The 20,685-nt window shown below is 43.5% G+C and overlaps 1 protein-coding gene across 3 annotated transcripts in view; it reads left to right on the top strand.

Moving 5' to 3' along the window:
* Nucleotides 1-19,250, top strand: part of GPLD1 (glycosylphosphatidylinositol specific phospholipase D1) — a 59,518-nt gene extending 40,268 nt beyond the window's left edge. For all 3 annotated transcript variants that reach the window (XM_049884861.1, XM_049884854.1, XM_049884866.1), the window contains 11 exons: nt 1,183-1,293; nt 3,709-3,783; nt 3,876-4,032; nt 5,123-5,264; nt 6,079-6,184; nt 6,264-6,357; nt 11,038-11,214; nt 12,697-12,857; nt 15,102-15,128; nt 15,253-15,303; nt 18,700-19,250. In XM_049884861.1, the coding sequence (XP_049740818.1) occupies nt 1,183-1,293; nt 3,709-3,783; nt 3,876-4,032; nt 5,123-5,264; nt 6,079-6,184; nt 6,264-6,357; nt 11,038-11,214; nt 12,697-12,857; nt 15,102-15,128; nt 15,253-15,303; nt 18,700-18,786 (1,188 nt within the window). In that variant the 3' untranslated portion in view covers nt 18,787-19,250. The remainder of the gene's footprint in view (nt 1-1,182; nt 1,294-3,708; nt 3,784-3,875; nt 4,033-5,122; nt 5,265-6,078; nt 6,185-6,263; nt 6,358-11,037; nt 11,215-12,696; nt 12,858-15,101; nt 15,129-15,252; nt 15,304-18,699) is intronic.
* The last annotated feature ends 1,435 nt before the right edge of the window (nt 19,251-20,685 follow it).

Below are 20,685 nucleotides of genomic sequence, written 5' to 3'. Positions count from 1 at the left end.
TCCTATTCTAGGCTGATTCTAGACAGTAGAAAAAAGACCTAGAAAACTTAGTCTTGGAAGAAAACTGTCCCTGAATAGACTGAGGTTTCCATTTGTAAAATGAGGATAACAACAGTATCAGCCTTAACCCATGTAAAGTGCTTAGAACATCGTCTACAATACAACCAAAAAAAAAAAAAAAAAAACCCAAGCCCATTGCTGTCAATTCCAACTCATAGTGACCCCATAGGTCAGAGTAGAACTGCCCCATGGAGTTTCCAAGGAGCACCTGGTGGATTTGAACTGCTGGCCTTTTGGTTAGCAACCATAGCTCTTAACCACTAAGCCACCAGGGTTTCATCTACAATAAACCAAATAGCACCATCCAATAGAATTGCCTGTGATGATGGAAATGTTCTATATCTTGGTTGTCTAATACAGTAACCATTAACCACATTGGCTGTTATATTTAAATGCAAAGTAATTAACATTTGATAAAAGTCAGTCAGTTCCTCAGTTGTACTAGTTACATTTCAAGTGCTCAGTAGCCAATGTGGTTTGTGCAACTGAGAAATCGACTTCTTGATTTTATGTTAATTACTTTGGAGCCCTGGTGGTGTAGTGGCTAGAAGCTCAGCTGCTAACCAAAAGGTTGGCAGTTTGAATCCACTAGCTGCTACTTGGAAACCCAATGGGACAGTTCTGTAAGCATGTTAATGTTAATTACTTTACATTTAAATATAGTAGTAGCCACACGTGGCTAGTCAAGGACTATTGTATTGGACAGTGTGGCTCCAGAACACCCTGAGTACTCAACCAGTGTTAGCTGCCATTGCTGATGTTATGTGATTTTTATTATGGATACTTTCTAAAAAGAGCTTGGTGCTTAATGTTGGATATAGTACATGCCAGACCATTTTCTAAAAACCTAGGACTCATAAGAACTGACTATTTTCTGGCACCTCAAGGCAGACAGACATGCCAAAATTATTCTTAGGGCAAGAGCTACCCAACTGGGGTGTCCCAAATGTCATAAGTTGCCGTGATTTCATCCTTCAGCCCTCGGTGACCAGTGGGACCCCTAGGGCCCTCTACTCCAGTCTTGAGTAGCCTCCTCTGTTGGCTCTCGTGTGCCAGCAGGGACTCAGTCATGCTTTTCTGAAGGTGTGGTTCAGCCAGGGGAAATAACTTGTGTCTCTCCAGCCCTCAGGTCGGTTTGGCTCAGCCTTGGCTGTGTTGGACTTCAATAAGGATGGGGTGCCTGACCTGGCCGTGGGAGCCCCCTCAGTGGGCTCTGAGCAGCTCACATACAAAGTAAGCCTGCTGTGTGGTGGATGCGGTGTTTCCCCATTGCTTGGAGGAATGGGGTGGAAGGGGAGGAGACACTTAGGGGAGGCCAGTGGAGGATAGAGCCCCTGGAGACAAGCAGACAGCCAAAGGTACTAGACAGAGTGTTTGTGGGCCAATGAGCTTAGGCCGTATCCGGGTCCTTGACATGACCTCGACTTACTTGCCAGCACATGCTCCTGTTCTCCCCCTACTCCACCCGGCTTTATTTTGTCATCATAGTTTCCAAAGTTCACCAGGTTACTGTACTTTTTTTTTCTTCACAGTGCTGAATGCTAGTGAAGGGTAACAGAAATTCTAGGCAGTCTGTAGCTTCCTGTCATCACAGCAGAGAGGTGATTTCCTTGGACCTCTCCTCTCGTGCACAGAACCCAACCTGTTCCCTCTGTCTTCTTACCAAGAGTAGAGTTCCTGGCCCCAGGGCCATAGGGCTTTCTTCCCACATGCACTTCGTACCACAGCTGGCCACCAGCACCAGGGCCCTGGTGTGACATGGAGGCCCTGCATTACTTGCTCCTGGCCCTCCTCAGGCTCATCTTCTGCCCTTCTCTCCTCACACTCTAATTCCGACCTGCAGACAATTTGTAATTTCCTGAACCCACCATGCTCTGTCACTTCGGGGTCTTTGCTCACATAGATCCCTCTGCCTGAAAAGCCCTTTCCCCCCTTTTATTCTTCAGGAGTGACATATCACTTCTTGCCGGAAGCGTCATCTAATCCCTGGGTTAGGCGATTCTTCATTATCTTCGCATAGCGTCATGTGCTTGCCCCTGTTGTAGTACTGTAACCAAATGCCACTGGGGTTCTTGTCCTGTCTTATTAGCCGATTGAAATAAGACGGACACTGATCACAAGGGAAACAGAGAGTGACAAATTTGTCTGCGCACACAAGGAGCACGTGGGGTCTAGTAACCACAAGGCCACGTGCTCGCTGACTAAGTGGGCTGGGGAGCTTTTTGTTTCCAGTGGCATCAGGGGTTGGGTTCAATACCTGGAGCTTCCCGCCTTTAGCCCTCCCATGCCCATATTTGGGAGTCCGGATGCTAAATCATCTTGTGCTGGATGTGCGTGTAGTGGGACCTCTCGCTTCTAAAATGGAATCGGGTAAAGTCATCGACTGGGAAATATCATTCCTTCCGGTGATAATCGGGTCCAGGAAGGGAGGGGGGGTCAGTTGAAGGATGTGATTTCTTCAATCTGCGCATGCTTCAAGGTGTAGCTTGGGCCAGTTCAGTGGTTGGAGCCACTACCTGCTGCGACTTCCTGAAAAATGCTGCTCAAAACAAGCTTGTGGTTAGCAAGACAAAGAAAGAGGGGAAGGAGTGTTGATTGGGGTTTTCAGTACTTTGCACACTCCATCGTAATTGCCTGTTTACCAACCTTTCGGAAAGACCAAGATTAGTTTTATTCATCCCGTGTCTCCAGTACGTGGTTTATGCTGGGAAATAAATGCTGGTAGAATGAACAAATGAATGGAGATGGAGACAGGCAAGCAATAAGGTGGGATTTGATTTGTAACACAAAGCAATAGCACAGGATGTGTCCCAAGGCAGACCAATGGTGCAGACATGGTGAGTTGAGTGTTCAGAGGTATAATGGGCTGGTGTGATCAGGGAAGGATTCATGGAGGAGCCAAAAACTGAGTTTGGCCTTGAAGGGGAGGAGGAGTTGAATAAATCATTCTGCAAACAATGAATAATTAATTATATATGGCAGACCCTGAGGCAGACCCCAGGGAAGCAAGGATAAAAATGACAGTTTCTGCTTTGGGGGTGTCTTAGTTATCTAGTGCTGCTGTAACAGAAATATCACGAGTGGGTGGCTTTAATGAACAGAAATTAATTATCTCATGTTTTAGTAGACTGTAAGTGCAAATTCAGGGTGCCAGCTCTAGGGGAAGGCTTTCTCTCTCTGTCCACTCTGGGGGAAGGTCCTTGTCTCTTTTTGGTTTCTGTTCCCGGGTTCCTTGGTGATCATGTGGCATGTATCTTCCCCTCCATTTGGCTTGCTTGGCATGTTTAATCTGCTTTTTTATGTCTCAACAGAGATTGATTTTAGACACACCGTACACTAATACTTCCTCATTAAGGCAACAAAGAAAGCACATTCCCAAATGGGATTATAACCATAGGAATTAGGGGTTAGGATTTACAACACATATTTTGGGGGGACACAACTCCATTCATGACAGGGGGACTCTCTCTGTTGGGAATGACAGATTTAAAGAAAGTCACTGCAGCTAAGCAGCAATACGCAGGTCAGGTTTCTGACAGCCATTACTGTCCTGACCACAGTCAGTCCTCTTGGCCTTGCTGCTGTTCTTGAAGGTTCTTGGGTCACCAGCTGAGTCTTAGGATTGCTCTGCTGTTTGTCCCCATCTAGGGAGCAGTGTATGTCTACTTTGGTTCTCGACAAGGAAGGATGTCTTCTCTCCCTAACATCACCATCTCATGCCAGGTATGTTTACCACCTTAGCCAGGTGCACAAAACTAGGACTGGCTGCCTCCTCCTTGCCTCCAGCGCTGAGTAAAAAGTGGTTTCCTCTTAAGGACATCTACTGTAACCTGGGCTGGACACTCCTGGCCACGGATGTGAATGGAGACAGTGAGCCCGATCTGGTGATTGGCTCCCCTTTTGCACCGGGTGGAGGGAAGCAGAAGGGAATTGTGGCTGCATTTTATTCTGGCCCTAGCCAGAATGACAAAGGTAATGCTTGATGGAGCGAAGGGAAGAGACCACTGCTGCTGTCTGCGTCTGTGACTATTTCCCTTGCGTATGAGTTTATGCCCTTCTTCCTCCCTCCATATCATTCTACACTCTTTTAGATGTCCTAGCAAGTGATATTGATAGATTCACTGACTATATAAAAAAAAGTGATCCACCCCAACACTGTTGCCCTGAGATTATCTTTATACCTTTTTTTTAATTAACTTTTATTGAGCTTCAAGTGAACGTTTACAAATCAAGTCAGACTGTCACATATAAGTTTATATACACCTTGCTCCGTTCTCCCACTTGCTCTCCCCCTAATGAGTCAGCCCTTCCAGTCTCTCCTTTTGTGACAATTTTGCCAGCTTATCTTTATACCTTAAACCAAAAATATCCCCTGGAGTTTTCTTAAAACCAAACAATAGTCTAGCTTAACTAGTAAAACATGTCTTCCTTAAGCATTATGCTCCTTTAAGGTCTGGCTATATGGGATCAAACTGACCACAGCACCTTGAAAGATTAGATAGGAAACAGAGGGGCCCATAAGTTTATGTTAATGGAGGAGGAACAACTCAGAAAAGGGTGAGAATGGTTGGTTCCCAACTCCAAGAATGCAATAAATGTCACTGAATTGTACATGTAGAAATTGTTGAATCGGTATATGTTCTGCTGTATATATATTCTCAACAACAACAAAATAAGAAAAAAAAAAAAAAAGTGGTCCTGTTTCTAGATCCAGATCTGAAGGGTGTCAGGGTTATTCTCATAGTCTCCTAACATAAGAATAGATGTCCTAAGGAGGCTTAGGACCAAAGGCTTGCCAGTAAGGCCCTGACAAGTCCACAGAAGGGGCTTTTTAAAATATTCTGTGGCCTTCACACCACAGATATGAGCTCTAGAAGTGTATTTCTTGAATGAAGTGTGAGATCCATTTCTGACATTGGGGTCAGCATGGGGGCATATAAGAGTTTTGGCAAAAACTCAGCAGAAAGAATCCCAGTTTCTCATCAGCCTACACAAAAGCCCACTCTTTCCACTCCATTCGGCCTCCCATGTAAAGTAAAAGGGACTGGTTTCGCTTGTTTAGAAAAGCTGAGCGTGGAGGCAGCCGACTGGCTGGTGAGAGGCGAGGAGGACTTCGCCTGGTTCGGATACTCCCTCCACAGCATCAGTGTGAACAACAGGACTTTGCTATTGGTTGGGAGCCCGACCTGGAAGAACAAGAGCAGGTGAGCATTGGTGTTGGAGCCCAGGGACCAGCGAGCCCAAGGAGTCAGTGACTGCTGCTTTGGAAACCCATTCAGTGTGGTGTTCAGAGAAAGAGGCTAGGAAATTCTTGCCCTTTGAGAAGAAGCTAAGGCTCTGGCAAGTCTGCAAATTCTCCTGCCTAGAAGTTCAAAAACTAGGTAGATAAAAGATATCCCTATATTAGGTGTATGGGGACAACGGCAGTTCAGTGGTAGAATTCTTCCCTGCCATGGAGGAGACCCAGGTTCAACTCCTGTCCAGTGTACCTCACGCACAGCCATCACCCATCTGCCAGTGGAACCTTATATGGTGCTATAATGCTAAACAGGTTTCAGCAGAGCTTCTAGACTCAGGTGGAAGAGGAAGAAAGGCCTGGTGATTTTCCTCTGAAAATTCAGCCAGTGAAAACCCTATGCATCAGAACAGCCCACTCTGCAACCGATTATGGGGATGGCACGGGACTGGGCAACATTTCATCCCACCGTGCGTGAGGTCACCATGAGTTGGGGGCCAACTCAATGATAGCTAACAACAACAACGACAACATATTTGGTATAAATTGGGAGGCAGAATGGTACGTGTGGTATCTGGAAAACCTTGATGATGGGATTAACTCTGAAAGTACACACACTCCCATGCCTAGGATCTCAGGAACTGAGAGCAGGTGGGAGGCATGGGTGGGGGTGAGGTGCATTCTCTTTCCTTGGACCTGGTTCAGGGCTGCTTGCCTCTCTGAATACCTCGCTGGCCTCTAATCCTGTGTCAGGCAGCTAAGCCCAGTATGCTTTGTTCCAGTCTAGGCAATTTATTCCACAAGTGGGATGAGAAACAAAACCTCGGAAGGGTGTATGGCTATTTCCCACCCAATTGTCAAAGCTGGTTTACGATTTCCGGAGACAAGGTATGGCAGCCCCTCCCCAGGAGTGCGGGCATGACAGAGCTTTCTTAGCTCTACAGTATTGATGTATTGCATTTCACAGGCGATGGGGAAACTGGGTACTTCCCTATCCAGTGGCCATGTGATGCTGAATGGGACCCTGACCCAAGTGCTCCTGGTGGGGGCTCCGACTTGTGGTAAGTCAGTCACCATGACACTGCTTGCTTTTTTTCCCCTAACACGAGAAAGATTTATGTCTTGTTCATGTTGCATGTCTACTGTGGATGAACTGGAGGTTCTGCCGTGCTTGGTCATCACCCTGGATCCAGACTCATGTAGCAGGCATGTTCTGGAATGTTGCCATTCTCCATGATGGGGGGAAAGAGGAAGTGAGGGAGGCCAATCATGTACTGGGGTCTTAAAATTTCTACCCAGAACTGACCATGCCTGCTCATATTTCTTTGCCCAGAACACATGGTAATGCCAAATTATAAGGGAGAAGAGAAGTACTTTGCTTCCTTTTAGTTATGTGGTGCCTGGACCACGTCAAATAGGGTGAAAGTTACAGGATTTGAAGTCTTGGGTTTTTTTTTTTTTTTGTCTAAAATGTGTACGATAGTCCATTGCTTAATTTGCATCCTTAGGGAAATGAGGTGTTTTGAAATGCTGAAAATTTTAACATATATCTGAATCCTTCCTTTTAAATCCTGAGAATTAAAAAAAAAAAAAAAAAAAACTTTTGATGAAATTATTCTAAATTATATAATATACTCCTCTGCTTTAATAGACTGGTGAATATTCGAGGTTTGGAAGTGGTAATTAATCACACCTCTTCCCCTCCCTGGTGCCTTTCAAACCATTTGAGAAATAGACTCCTGAATCATCCAGACAGATACCAAAATATGTGGTTTTAGAGAATAAATCTAGCTCAATTGGAGAATATGGATTAGATGGGCAGCCATATTCAGACTTCCTAATCCTTGCTCTCAAAATCTAGATTTTGGGCTAACTTCCCTGACAGAGAGCTTGGGTCTGCCTAGCAGACACACACTCATCAACCCCGGGAGAAGAGGCAGAGAGATGTGGACTTCGCCCTGCATCTAGAAGGCAGACCTGGCTGTGTCCCACGTGAGCTAACATGTGAAGTAGGACTAGAATGGATGTGTGCGTCCATCCTGCAGGTAGGGAGAGCCAGAGGGAGAACCCACACGTCCCTCCTCCTCCCTGTAGAAGGAGTGAGGCAGGGAGTGGACAGAGAGCTTCAATGTATTACTACAGCCCTGGCCTCTAGGTGGCATAAATGGCTTTGCGCTGGTCTTCTAACCTAAAGGTTGATGGATCCACTCCACCCAGTGGCATGGTAGAAGAAAGACCTGGTTATCTGCTTCCATAAAGAAAGGCTGGTAATCTGCTTGATTACAGTCCAGAAGACCTTATGGAGCAGTTCTACCCTGTAACACATGGGGTTGCCATGAGTCGGAATTGACTCGACAGCAAATGGATTTGTTTTTTTCGGTCACTCCAGGGAGCTCAAGTTTCCTTTTAATGGAGCATGAGAAGAAGGGAATAAGGATTTTCTCTCATTTAAACTTTTTTTGGTGACTTTAGGCTGTCACCCTGAATATTAACTCTTGTAGTTTATCAAAATACTGATTCTCTTAGGGGATATTGAGTTAGGTCAGATTTTTTACCCTTATGTTAAAGAGCCTCAGATTGTTGAGCTTTTAAAAGTACTGTTCTTGTTTCCTAGCTATTTTTCTAGCTGTTTTTTTCTTACTGCTATTGTGGGCTCTGTTTTGAGCCCCCAGTTGCTTCTAATTGACAGGGCAAAAGAGAAGGTTGACAAATTAGTAACCTCGGTTTTATACACGCTACTAAGTAGACACTGATGCAAGATTGTATCCACTTACTGGATATTGCCTATGAGTAAGCTGCTCAGCAGAGGACCACACACAGAAGCTGTTATCTTACTTTTGGAGCAGGTACTCATTTTTAAAATCATGGCTGTGTTCCACATGACTAAATTTACAGGCAAAAAATCTAAATACCTTTGTTTTGAATTTTTTCAAAATTTATCCATTTAAAAACCGTTTATTGAGCGCTTGTGCTGCACCCGAAGTTCCTGGGTAGTGCAAACAGTTAACATGCTCAGCTGCTAACCAAAAAGTTGGAGGTTCGTGTCCATCCAGAGGTGCTTCAGAAAAAAGGTCTGGTGATCTACTTTGAAAAATCAGCCATGAAAACCTTATGGAGCTTGAGGCTGAGCCCCTGAAACTATTGCCCTGATATTACTTTTAAACCTTAGACTTTAAACCAAAACTATCCCTTGAAGTTTTCATTAAACCAAACAATAAAAAAAAATTGTTTAGCTTAATTAGTAAAAAATGTCTGCCTTCAGCATTTTAAAGAATCATCTATATGAGATCAAACTGACAACAGAAACTCCAAAGTTTAGATGAGAAGTTAGGGGGCAGTGAGTTTATGTTAATGGTGGTGGAATAATTTGGATGGTTGTACAACTTGAAGAATGTAATCAGTGTTGCTGAATTGTACATGCAGAAATTGTTGAATTGGTGTGTGTTTTGTTATGTATCTTTTCACCCAAAAAATTAAATTAAAAAACAAACACAACCCTGTGGAGCACAGTTCTACTCTGACACACATGAAGTCACAATGAGTGGGAATCAACTCCACAGCAGCTGATTACTGATGTGCTGAAGCAAGCTAGGTACAGTGGGCAGAAGGACTAAGATATGGTCCCATTGCTTATGGAGCTGACAGCCTGGTGCAAGAGACAAACAAGTGACCAGATAATCATGCTGCCCTACCCTGTGGTCAGTACTAGGCTGGCCCTAGGTAGAGTGTGTTATAGGAGCATCTAGGAGGGTCTGTGTCTTTTAGGTATCTAGTGCTGCTACAACATAAATAGCAGAAGTGGGTGGATTTAACAAACAGAAATTTATTTCCTCACAGTTTAGGAGACTACAAGTACGAATTCAGGGCACAGGTTCTAGGGGAAGTCTCTCTCTGTCGGCTCTGGGGGAAGGTCCTTATTGCTTAGCTCCTTGGTGATCTTCATGTGGGATGACATCTGTCTGCTCCCATCTCTGCTTGCTCCTGTCATAATCTGCTCTTTTTATATCTCAAAGGTGATTGACTTAAAACATGCCTTACACTGATATGGCCTCTTTAGCAACCAAGAAAACCCATTCACAAATAGGATTATAACCACCAGTATAAACCAAACCAAAGCATTGCCATTCACTTGATTCCAACTCATAGTGACCCTATAGTAAAGAATAGAACTGCCCCATAGGGTTTCCAAGGAGCACCTGGTGGATTCAAACTGCTGACCTTTTGGTTAGCAGCTGTAGCTCTTAAGCACTATGCCGCTAGGGTTTCCAAGCCACAGGTATAAGGGTTAGGATTTACAACACATATTTTGGGGGGACACAATTCAATCCCTAACAGATACTTACTCTTGATCAGGGAGGTTCGGAAAGGCTGCATAGAGGAGGTAACATCTGAGCCAGATTCTCAAGGATGAGCAGGAGTGAGCTGGCAGAGAAGTGGGCACAGGGGAGAGCAGGAGGTGTGGGGGAAGGGCTGTCTACTGCAGGCAGAGAGGACACCATGTTCAAAGCCCTAGATTTAAGAAATAGAATGGCCTTAATGGACCACATCTACCATGGCCTCCACCAGACTGAGTCCAGTACAGCTAGATGGTGCCTGGCTGTCACCACTGACTGCTCTGACAGGGATTACAATAGAGGGTCCTGGACAGGGCTGAAGAAAAATGTAGAACAAAATTCTATCTCGAAAAAGAAAGACCAGACTTGCTGGCCTGACAGAGACTGGAGAAACCCTGAGAGTATGGCCCCCAGACACACTATCAGCTCAGTGATGAAGTCACTCCTGAGGTTCACCCTTCAGCCAAAGATTGGACAGGCCCACAAAACAAAAGGAGACTAAAGGGGCACACTAGCCCTGGGGCAGGGACTAGAAGGCAAGAGGGGACAGGAAAGCTGGTAATAGGGAAGCTAAGGTTGAGAAGGGAGAATGTTGACACGTTGTGGGGTGGTTAACCAATGTTGTAAAACAGTATGTATACTAACTGTTTAATGAGAAACTAGTTTGTTCTGTAAACCTTCATCTAAAGTAAAATAAAATAAAAATGATTTAAAAAAAGAAATAGAATGACCTGTGGTTTAAATTCATTATGGGTAAAGTGTGGACGAAAAGGGGGAAGTGGCCCAAACAATACTAGAGATATAAATAGGAGTCACATTGAGTAGGGCCTTGTCAGGAGTTTGGACTTCACCCAAAGGGTTGTAAGTTAGGACAGAGGCATAGTAGATTCATGATGTAAAAGAAAAAAGAAGATGATTGTATGGAAAATGTACCAAAAAAAAAAAAAAAAAACAAAACAGAGAGTATAAAACTGAAAGAAGGACTGCCTGTTTCATGTGGTATCTCTGAGTTTATCCAGTGTATGAGCCTCAGTGTACAAGCTAGTTGGGCCTTCCTAACGTCAGAGATGACCAGCACTAAACCTGGCTATCCTGTATGATTTTGAGTGCTTTGTATTCCTTGTGGAGTCCTGGTGGCGCAGTGATTAAGAGTTTGGCTGCTAATCAAAAGGTCAGCAGTTCGAATCCACCAGCTGCTCATTGGAAACCCTATGGGGCAGTTCTACTCTGTTCTATAGGGTTGACTAAGAGTCGGAATCAACTCAATGACAACCAGTTTTTGGGGGGCATCCCTTGCTGGTATACAAACATGAAGCAAGAATATAATTCTACTCAGTGCTTTACCTCTTATCTTTATTCTTGTGATGCCAACGGGTGTTTCTGATTTATTACTCTGGTTCCTTTCAGATGTTGTGTCTAAAATGGTGTTCCTGACCATGACCTTGCACCAAGGTGGAAACGCTCGGATGTATGAAATAACAGGGGATGCCCAGCCTGCTCTGCTCAGCACCTTCAGTGGGGACCGCCGCTTCTCTCGATTTGGTAGAGTTCTACACCTGAGCGATCTGGATAATGACGGCTTAGGTAGGAAAGGAACAGTGCCTTTAGCAGTAGAATTGAGTCCCTTTACCAATGGACCAGTTCCTTAATTAGATCATCTAGGCTCTGCCCTCATAATTGACAGCCCAGTGGCCCAAGGGCCTTTAAGTAGATTTTGAATCAGATAAGACCAGAACTGGAATTTACAGCATGAGTGAACATTTGAAGGTGGTAACATTTGTTGCCTGTATCTCTATGCCCACCCATCTGTCAGTTCATCTGTCTTAGTTATCTAGTGCTGCTATAACAGAAATACCACAAGGGATGGCTTTAACAAAGAGAAATTTATTTCTTCACAGTAAAGTAGGCTAAAAGTCCAAATTCGGGGTGTCAACTTCAGGGGAAGGCTTTCTGTCTCTGTCGACCTTCACATAATCTTCCCCCAGACTAGGAGCTTCTCTGTGCAGGGACCCCGTGTAAAAAGGACATGCTCTGCTCCTGGCATTGCTTTCTTGGTGGTATGAGGTCCCCCCTCTCTGCTGGCTTCACTTTCCTTTTATCTCTTGTAAAATAAAAGGTGATGCAGGCCACACTCCAGGGAAATTCCCTTTACATTAACTCAGGGATAAGACCTGGTAAGGCTGTTACAATCCCACCCTAATCCTCTTTAACATAAAATTACAATCACAAAATGGAAGACAACCACAGAATACTGGGAATCATGGCCTAACCAAGTTGATACACACATTTTTTGGGGGACATATTTCAATCCATGACATTGCCGTATTGTGGTGGCTTGTGTGTTGCTGTGATGTTGGAAACTGTGCTACTGGTATCTCAAGTTCAGTGGTGGCCAGGCTTCAGTGGAGCTTCCAGACTGACTAGGAAGAAAGGCCGGGTGATCTACTTTCAGTAATGAGCCGGTGAAAACTGCTCCAAACAGAATATTGTCCAATATAGTTGGAAATTACTCAAAATACACAGTGGCTGCAACAGTGGAGTGGAACATACCAACGATTGTGAAGATGGTGCAGGACCAGGCAGCATTTCATTCTTTTACAGTACATGGGGGTCACTATGAGTCGGAGCAGACTTGACAGCAACTAACAATCACAACAGCCTCTATGCTTTATGGAACCTTAGCATCGTTCATGTCAGTTGTTATTGATGAATGATGAAATAGGAAACAAAAGTCTTTCACTCTATCAGGGTGAAATCAGAGTAGACTTTTCAAAGGACACATTGATATTATTTGTGGGAGGTTAGTTTAGGATCTACTAGTGGAACAATGGAAAAGATGACCAAAAAAAAAAAAAAAAAAAACCCTTGCTATTGAGTCAATTCCGATTTATAGAGACCCTATAGGCCAGAGTAGAACTACCCCGTCGGGTTTCCAAGGAGGGGCTGGTGGATTCAAACTGCGGACCTTCTGGTCAGCAGCTAACCTCTTAACCACTACACTACCAGGGCTCCAAAAAGATGAAGTGAGGGATTATTATGTTTCCTTCTGTCTCTTGTTGTTTACAGATGAAATCATCATGGCAGCCCCACTGAGGATATCTGATGTAACCTCTGGACTGATTGGGGGGGAAGATGGCCGCGTTTATGTATATAATGGCAAACACACCACCCTTGGTGACGTGACAGGAAAATGCAAATCATGGATCACTCCATGTCCAGAAGAAAAGGTAAAGTGTTGTCCTACAAAGTTCTATACTGTATGGGAAAGGACCACTACTTGCTGATTCCTTGTTAACTCATGCTCACTGTAAAGCTCTTGCGCTTTTTATCTGAGCTGGGGATCCCAGGGTCAGGACACAATCACTTGCCCTCGTTTTGTAGGCTCGAGCCACCTGTGTTCTTGCAGTTCTGTAGCATTTGCCCCCATAATTAAGTACAGTTGGTACATAATTAAGTACATTTTGGTCCCTAGGCACAGCCTGCCACTGCTTGGTTAGGAGCCACAGCAGAAGAAAGGAAACAGGTCACAGCCACTAGAGTTGCATTAAAATGTCCCCTCTTTTGTTTCCTGTTTCATGATTTACTTTATTCCTTTTCTCAGGTGGATTCCCTTAAATTTCCTGGGGCTATCACGCTTACCCATTATTATTATTTGGGGGTGGCATTATTTTTTTAAACTTACCATATACCATACCCGTTGCCATTGAGTCAATTCTGACTCATAGTGACCCTATAGGGCAGAGTAGAACTGCCCCGTAGAGTTTCCAAGGAGTGCCTGGTGGATTTGAACTGCCAGCCTCTTGGTTAGCAGCTGTAGCACTTAACCACTACGCCATGAGGGTTTCCTTTTTAAACTTAAAAATGATTATTTTTTTAAATTGCAAAATTAATGAAAGTTTATTGTGGAAATTTTAGAAAATGCATCAAGTACAAAGAACAGAATTAAAAATCACCTACCTAGAACCCACTAAGCAATGATAATGCCTGTTAACATCTTGATGCGTATACTTCCAGCATTTTTTTTTCCTATGAATTTAATTGCTACCACTTATTATGCATCCGAGGAGGTCTGGTGGTGCAGTGGTTAGGTGCTTGGCTGCTAACCAAATAGCTGCTTGCACTCACCAGCCACTCTGCAGGAGAAAAAACCTGGCGATCTGCTCCCATAAAGATTACAGCCTAGGAAACCCCTTTGGGGCACTTCTACTCTGTCCTATAGGGTTGCTATGCGTCCATATCAACTCTACGGCACACAACAACAACAACATTTTGCTTTACACTGTGTCTAGCTCTCAGCCAACCATCTTATATGCATTTAATTTACACGTCAAAGCTAATAAATTGGTATTATGCCCATTTACAGCTAGAGATGGAAGATCAGAGAGGTAATTTGTTCAAGGGCACACTGGTAAGAAATGGCAGAACAAGGATTTGAACCAAGATCTGAATCTAAAGCTCACTCTTAACCACTACACTGTGTGTGTGTGTGTGTGTGTCTTTTTATTAGCAATTTGTGATCATATTTTCATGATTTTGTTAACAGTTTTATAACCTGATTTTTTGTTTACCCTAAAAATATATCAAGAATATTTTTCTAGGTCATCCTAAATTCTTATGCAATATGATATTTACTGGCTGCCAAGTATTTTGTCTAGGGATAAGCCATGGTTTAGCCATCGCTTAAGTGGCTGTTATTAGGCACTTAGGCCACCTTCCATTTTCACTATTCTAAATAATGATATGGTGAATATTTACATACAAACATTATTACAAATGTGATTTTTTTTTCTGAGCTAAATTCCTAGAAGTGGCATTTCTGGAGTCAAAGGGCATGCATTTTTTTAAGGCTACTTGGGAAGTGTCTTAGTCATCTAGTGCTGCTATAACAGAAACACCACAAGTGGATGGCTTTAACAAAGAGAAGTTTATTTTCTCATGGTAAAGTAGGCTAAAAGTCGAAATTCAGGGTGTCAGCTCCAGGGGAAGGCTTTCTCTCTCTGTCCGCCTTCTCATCAATCTTCTCGCAGAGCTTCTCTGCACAGGGACCCCAGGTCCAAAGGACATATTCTGCTCCTGGCACTGCTTTCTTGGTAGAATGAGGCCCACCCCCCCAGCCCCCCAACCCCGTCTCTCTGCTCTCTTATTTCTTTTATATCTCAAGAGATTGCCTCAGGACACAATCCAATCTTGGAGATTGAGTCCTGCTTCACTAACACAACTGCCGCCCATCCTCCCTCATTAACGTCGTAGAGGCAGGATTTACAATTTATAGGAAAATCACACAATACTGGGAATCATGGCCCAGCCAAACTGATACACACATTTTTGGGGAGACATAATTCAATCGATGACAGGAAGTGTAGAAAAATATACACACTCACTAGTGTAAAGGTATAATTAAAATTCATTAAAAAAAACCATGAATCCTAATAACATTAATAGTCTCCCTTTCCCCCATTTTTTTCTCTCAGGCCCAATATGTATTGACTTCGCCTGAAGTAAGTACCTCCTAGAGGATTCAAGAATGAGGAATTATAAAACATGCCTTTTCCCCTTGCTTTAAACTAGTAAACTACTATGGTGAGTTCTCAAAAGGCCATTAACAGACAATATGTTTTACAGGCGAGCTCAAGGTTTGGGAGCTCTATTATCACTGTGAGGTCAAAGGAAAAGGTGAGTTACAAGCACTGCGTTTCTTTGATGTTTATATATGTTCTGAGGCTGAGATTTGGTGAAAATCTTACTTTATTTGCTTATATTTTAGATATTGTTTTTATAATTCCATTATAAATTAAACCATAAACCATTCACTTATTTAATGATATTGTATAGAGCTGTGCTAGTCTATGAGAGATATAAACAGAAGATAAAGACTCTGCTCTTGAGGCAAACTAAGATGTATACACAAGGGAAATTAAATAAAATGCAAATTGATACAGGAGTAAATGCTAAATAGTGTGAAAAGTAAGTACAACGGTGGTATGAAGGACTGGGGAAGCCTTCATACATATAGACTATGATAACCAGGTCTATTGAGGGTCATCAAAAAAGAGGAAGACCCTCAATGAGATGGATTAACACAGTGGCTGCAACAACGGGCTCAAACACAGCAATGATTATGAGGATGACACAGGACCAGGCGGTGTTTCCTTTTGATGTACATAGGGTTGCTATGAGTTGGAATTGACTCAACGGCATCAAACAACAGCAACCAAGACTACAGGAGTCCAGTGGTGGTTCGGTGGTAAAATTATTGCCTTTCATGTGGGCGACCTAGGTTTGGTTCTCAGCCAGTGCACCTCAAGCACAGTCACCACCCGTCTGTCAGTGGAGGCTTGCATGTTGCCATGACAGGTTTCAGCAGAGCTTCCAGACTAAGACACAGTAGGAAGAAAGACCTGGAGATCTACTTCTGAAAATCCTATGGATCACAGGTCCGATCTCATTGTTCACAGGGTTGCCATAAGTTGGGGGTGTACTCGATGGCTGCTAACAACAACCAGGTCTATAAGACTTGTTAAGTGCTATGGAGGAGAGCTGGTGGAGCAGTTGTTAAGCGCTCAGCTGCTAACTGAAAGGTTGGCGGTTTGAACCCACTAGCCGGTCCAAGGGAGAAGGATGTGGCAATCGACTTCTGTAAAGATTACAGCCTTGGAAACTCTGTGGGCTAGTTCTAACTGTCCTGTAAGGTCACCATGAATCGGAATCCACTCCACGGCGATGGTTTTGCTTTAGGTTTTTAAGCACTTGGACTGTGCTCCAGCTTCTATGAATTGTAGTGAAATTGCCCTCTGGTGGCCAACATTTCAAGTGGCTTTTGCTAACCCATTTACTTACCTGATGGCAAAAATCTAGGGTTAATCACCCATAAAAACCCACTGCTGTGGAGTCCATAGGAAACCCTGGTGCCGTAGTGGTTAAGTGCTACGGCTGCTAACCAAAGGGCCAGCAGTTCAAATCCGCCAGGTGCTCCTTGGAAACTCTACGGGGCAGTTCTACTCTGTCCTATAGGGTCGTTATGAGTTGGAATCGACTCGACGGCACTAGGTTGTTGGGGTGGAGTCCATTCTGACTCATAGCGACCCTACAGGATAGAGTAGAACTGCCCCATAGAGTTTCCAAGGCTGTAAATCTTTACAGAAGCAGACTGCCACATATTTATCCCGAAGAGTGGCTGGTGGGTTCCAAATGCTGACTTCTTGGGTAGTAGCCCACAGCCACTAGGGCTCCCAACAAAAAAACAGATTATTAATGTAAACACCGTATTTTTACACAAATATCATGCTCTTTCTAAGTTTGTCTGCCAATGCACCCCCCCCACCCGCCAGGTAGTTTCATAAGAGCAATATGATAATTTTTTTACAGCAAGGTGTAAAATACTGACCACCCGCCAGGTAGTTTCATAAGAGCAATATGATAATTTTTTTACAGCAAGGTGTAAAATACTGACCATAGGGTCAGTATTAGTCGGAATCGACTTGATGGCAATGGGTTTGATTTGGTTTTTAATTACAGTTCACTTGCAATAACAAAATTACTTCACTTTCTCAACACATACCTGAGAGATACTGAAGCATTGAGTGCAAAGATAAATCAGACTTTATATTTAAAAAGTGGACAAGGACAACCTGTGAATCATTAGGGATGGCCTTTTACTGAAACTTGAGTAAAAATTATGTTTTCAAAGACTACTTTTCCTTTCTAGGACATATGAGCATTAAGTAATGAAATTGTTATTAGCAATTCAGCTAGAATTAGGACTTAGCGCTTAAATGGTGCTGCTACCTCTCCTGGGGCCGCTTAGAGCCAGCTGGGACCTCGCCAGAGCAGCAACTAGTGAGTGTGTGTTATACTGGGCATCAGAGGGGTAGAAACCTGAGATGTGATCCCTGCCCCAGGCTTGTATAGTCTAACTACATGCCCATAGATCATCCAGTCAGTATATGATGACCAAGAGCCAAAGGAGGCCAGAGGCAACTGCAGCGGAAGCCTATGCTAGTGGTCAGGGAAGGCCTGGGGAGCCCATGGGGCTGGGCTGGATATGGACAGATGAGAAGACTGACGAGGCAGGGAGAAGGTACAAAGTGAGGGAGGATTTGATTTTAGGAATGACTGTAGTTTGATCAGGGAATGCTGGGGAGACTAGCTCATGGTCAAACTCCAGGCAAATTTAGTAAATGAATAATACCGTAAATAAGAGGAAACCCTGGTGGTGTAGTGGTTAAGAGCTCAGCTGCTAACTAAAAGGTTGGCAGTTTGAATCCACCAGTTGCTCCCTGGAAACTCAATGGGGCAGCTCTACTCTGTCCTATAGGGTTACTATGAGTTGGAATTGACTTGACGGCAGTGGGTTTTGGTTTGGGATAAATAAGAGAAGAAATGACTATTTGGCTCATTACACTAAAAAAAAAAAAAAAAATCAAGTTTAGATTTCCTGATTCAGAATTAAATCAATGAGAAACTGTTTCCTCAGGTTAGTTGCTTCATGGTCATATCCTGCTTCTGACCAAAACACAATCAGACAGTTTGATTAACTACATTTCATTTGCCAGCTTTGATTAAGAATAACTTTTGGCAGTTTTCAAAAATCAAACCCAATCTCCAAATGTGAAGATTTGTCCCCATTGAAATGTCTAAAACTTGTACCTGGTTTTGAAGGCAATTCTGCAAGTCGATTCCTAAAACGTTTCCAGTGGCAGGGGCAGTAGGAGGTGGTGTTGAGCACCATTGAGAAAGCCAGCCCCTTGTGGCTCATTACGCCAGCTGTGCTGTCCAGGTTGCCCCACAGCCAGAATACTGGAACAAGCATGTAACCGTGGACACTTCCTTTATTGCCTATGTGCCAGAGAAGGGATTGGGATGAAATTCCTCAGCTGCATTTTCTGAACCTATGGGTCTGAGAAAGTGGTATTTCAACAAAGGGAAAGAAGGATTTAAGTTTAAGCCACAGAGTCTATTTAGTGTCTTACTCACTTTAAATCTCCAGTGTTTACTATGATGCCTATAGTAGGAATTTACCAGATGTTATCAGTGAATAATGAATTTTGTCTGTATTGTGTCCCCCAACAGAACCAAGTTGTCGTTGCTGCTGGAAGAAGTTCTTTGGGAGCCCGACTCTCTGGGGCGCTTCACATCTATAACCTTGGCTCAGATTAAAAGATTTTACTGTTTTCCTAACCTGCCCCTCCCTCCCTATGCTGAGTCCTCTCCAGGGTGAGAGTTCTGGTGGACAGTGACACACCCAGTAGTGATGGTGGATCTGAGTAGAGGCGGGGCTCCCGGGAGCCGAGGCACTACCCCAAAAACACCCAGTGCCGTCGAGTCAATTCAGAGACACCACTACAGCCAGTTAAATTATATGGCAACCACCAGAGTATGTGAAACAGGAGACGCTCTGGTGACTCAAGTCCCCTTCCACAACTTGCTTCCTTTACATCTAAACCTTCTTTCCTCCCCTAATAGCTCATTGTCTGTGCACAGACCTCTTGTACAACCCATTTCTCCCTCCACACAAATACCTATCATGTCCTTTCGATGCCTGGAAAGGCCTCTCTGGTTATCTCTTAGGAAAGTCTCTGTACACAATTCCTCCTAAAAACATCCTTCTTTTATTGGTGACCCATCCCAAAGTGTAAAAGAAAGCATTGTATACAGAAATAACATTGGGGAAGCAGGAGAAACAGTACAGCAAGGAATATGTATAGATGATAACTTAAAAAAAAAAAAAAAAAACTCGTTGCTGTCAAATCGATTCTGATTCATAGCAACACTGCAGGACACAGTAGCACTGCCCCCAAGGCTTTCCAAGGAGCAGCTGGTGGGTTCAAATTGCAGACCTTTTGGTTAGCAGCCAAGCTCTTAACCACTCCACCACCCAAAATTACCTGTGAATGATTTTGTTCTTAATGAGGGTTATCAATCACATTTTCAATGTTTTATATGGTGAAGGATAAATATAAATAGTAAAACTTTATCACCTTTCTCAGCTTTCTAATGTTTTTGCAGAGATGGCTGTTTTAACAGGACATCAACCTAGAACTGAGACTTTCCACTAGCTAGAAGTCATACCAAGAAGGCCCTTTGTTGTGTTAAAAGCCAAAACCAAACCCACTGTCATCAAGTCCACTCATAGCAACTCTATAAGACAGAGTAGAACTGCCCCATAGCATTTCCAAGGAGCGCCTGCTGGATTCAAACTGCCAAACTTTTTGGTCAGCAGCCGTAGCTCTTAACCACTAACCCACCAGGGTTTCCTCTGTTGTTAGGTTGCCACAACTGCACCAGCAGGACTAGAGAAAGGAGAGCTATCTGGCCTAAGCTGAAGGCTACCAACTGGGTAAGGGACCAAGAGGAGTAAAGCAGGCCTTGGCCTCACTTGTCCCTGGGCTGATTTAGCAGGGGGATTTCATCTGCCAGTCCTGCAGTGTGGCACGCATTTAAGGAAAATAAATGTTTCAAGTTTACTAATACTTTGTGAACATAGCAAGTCTGCATTATTATCTGGAGATATCGGGAAAAATGAAATGGAAAAAATAGTTTTAACTAGTTCATTTTGTGTCTATCAGGGAAGCACTTCAGACACTCGTGAAATGATACTAAAAGCAGGAAAAAATAATAAATGACAACAGTCCTCTCAGCTTCTCTAGAGGCAGAGTAGAGACTGGTGGAAGGGGACAGGGAGAAGAACCTAGCTGAAGGACAGAAGTTAAATGAGATCAAGAAAAAGCCACTAGGGTTAAAACTGTGAGCATAAAGTGAGTATATGGAGGAAAACAGTCTAAACAGGTACCGAGCTAGCACCTCTGGATGTCTCATGGGACTACCATGTCCTTGTTAAAGGGAGGGTGCTACCTGCAAGGTTCACTATGGCACAGCAAAAAGGACATAACATCACTTGATTTTGTCTGTGTAGCAATTACTGGCAGCTCAACCTATTGGAAGAATTATTTTTAATGAAAAGGAAGTTTATTTTTAGGGGACCAGAAATTAGTTAACTATATTCACTTAAGTAGAACAAACTGATGACGCTGACATTGTATTTTAATAAAGGTGTTT

Source organism: Elephas maximus, chromosome 1 (assembly GCF_024166365.1).
Source record: "Elephas maximus indicus isolate mEleMax1 chromosome 1, mEleMax1 primary haplotype, whole genome shotgun sequence".
Lineage (NCBI taxonomy): Eukaryota > Metazoa > Chordata > Mammalia > Proboscidea > Elephantidae > Elephas > Elephas maximus.
This window is presented reverse-complemented; position numbering and strand designations above follow the sequence as displayed.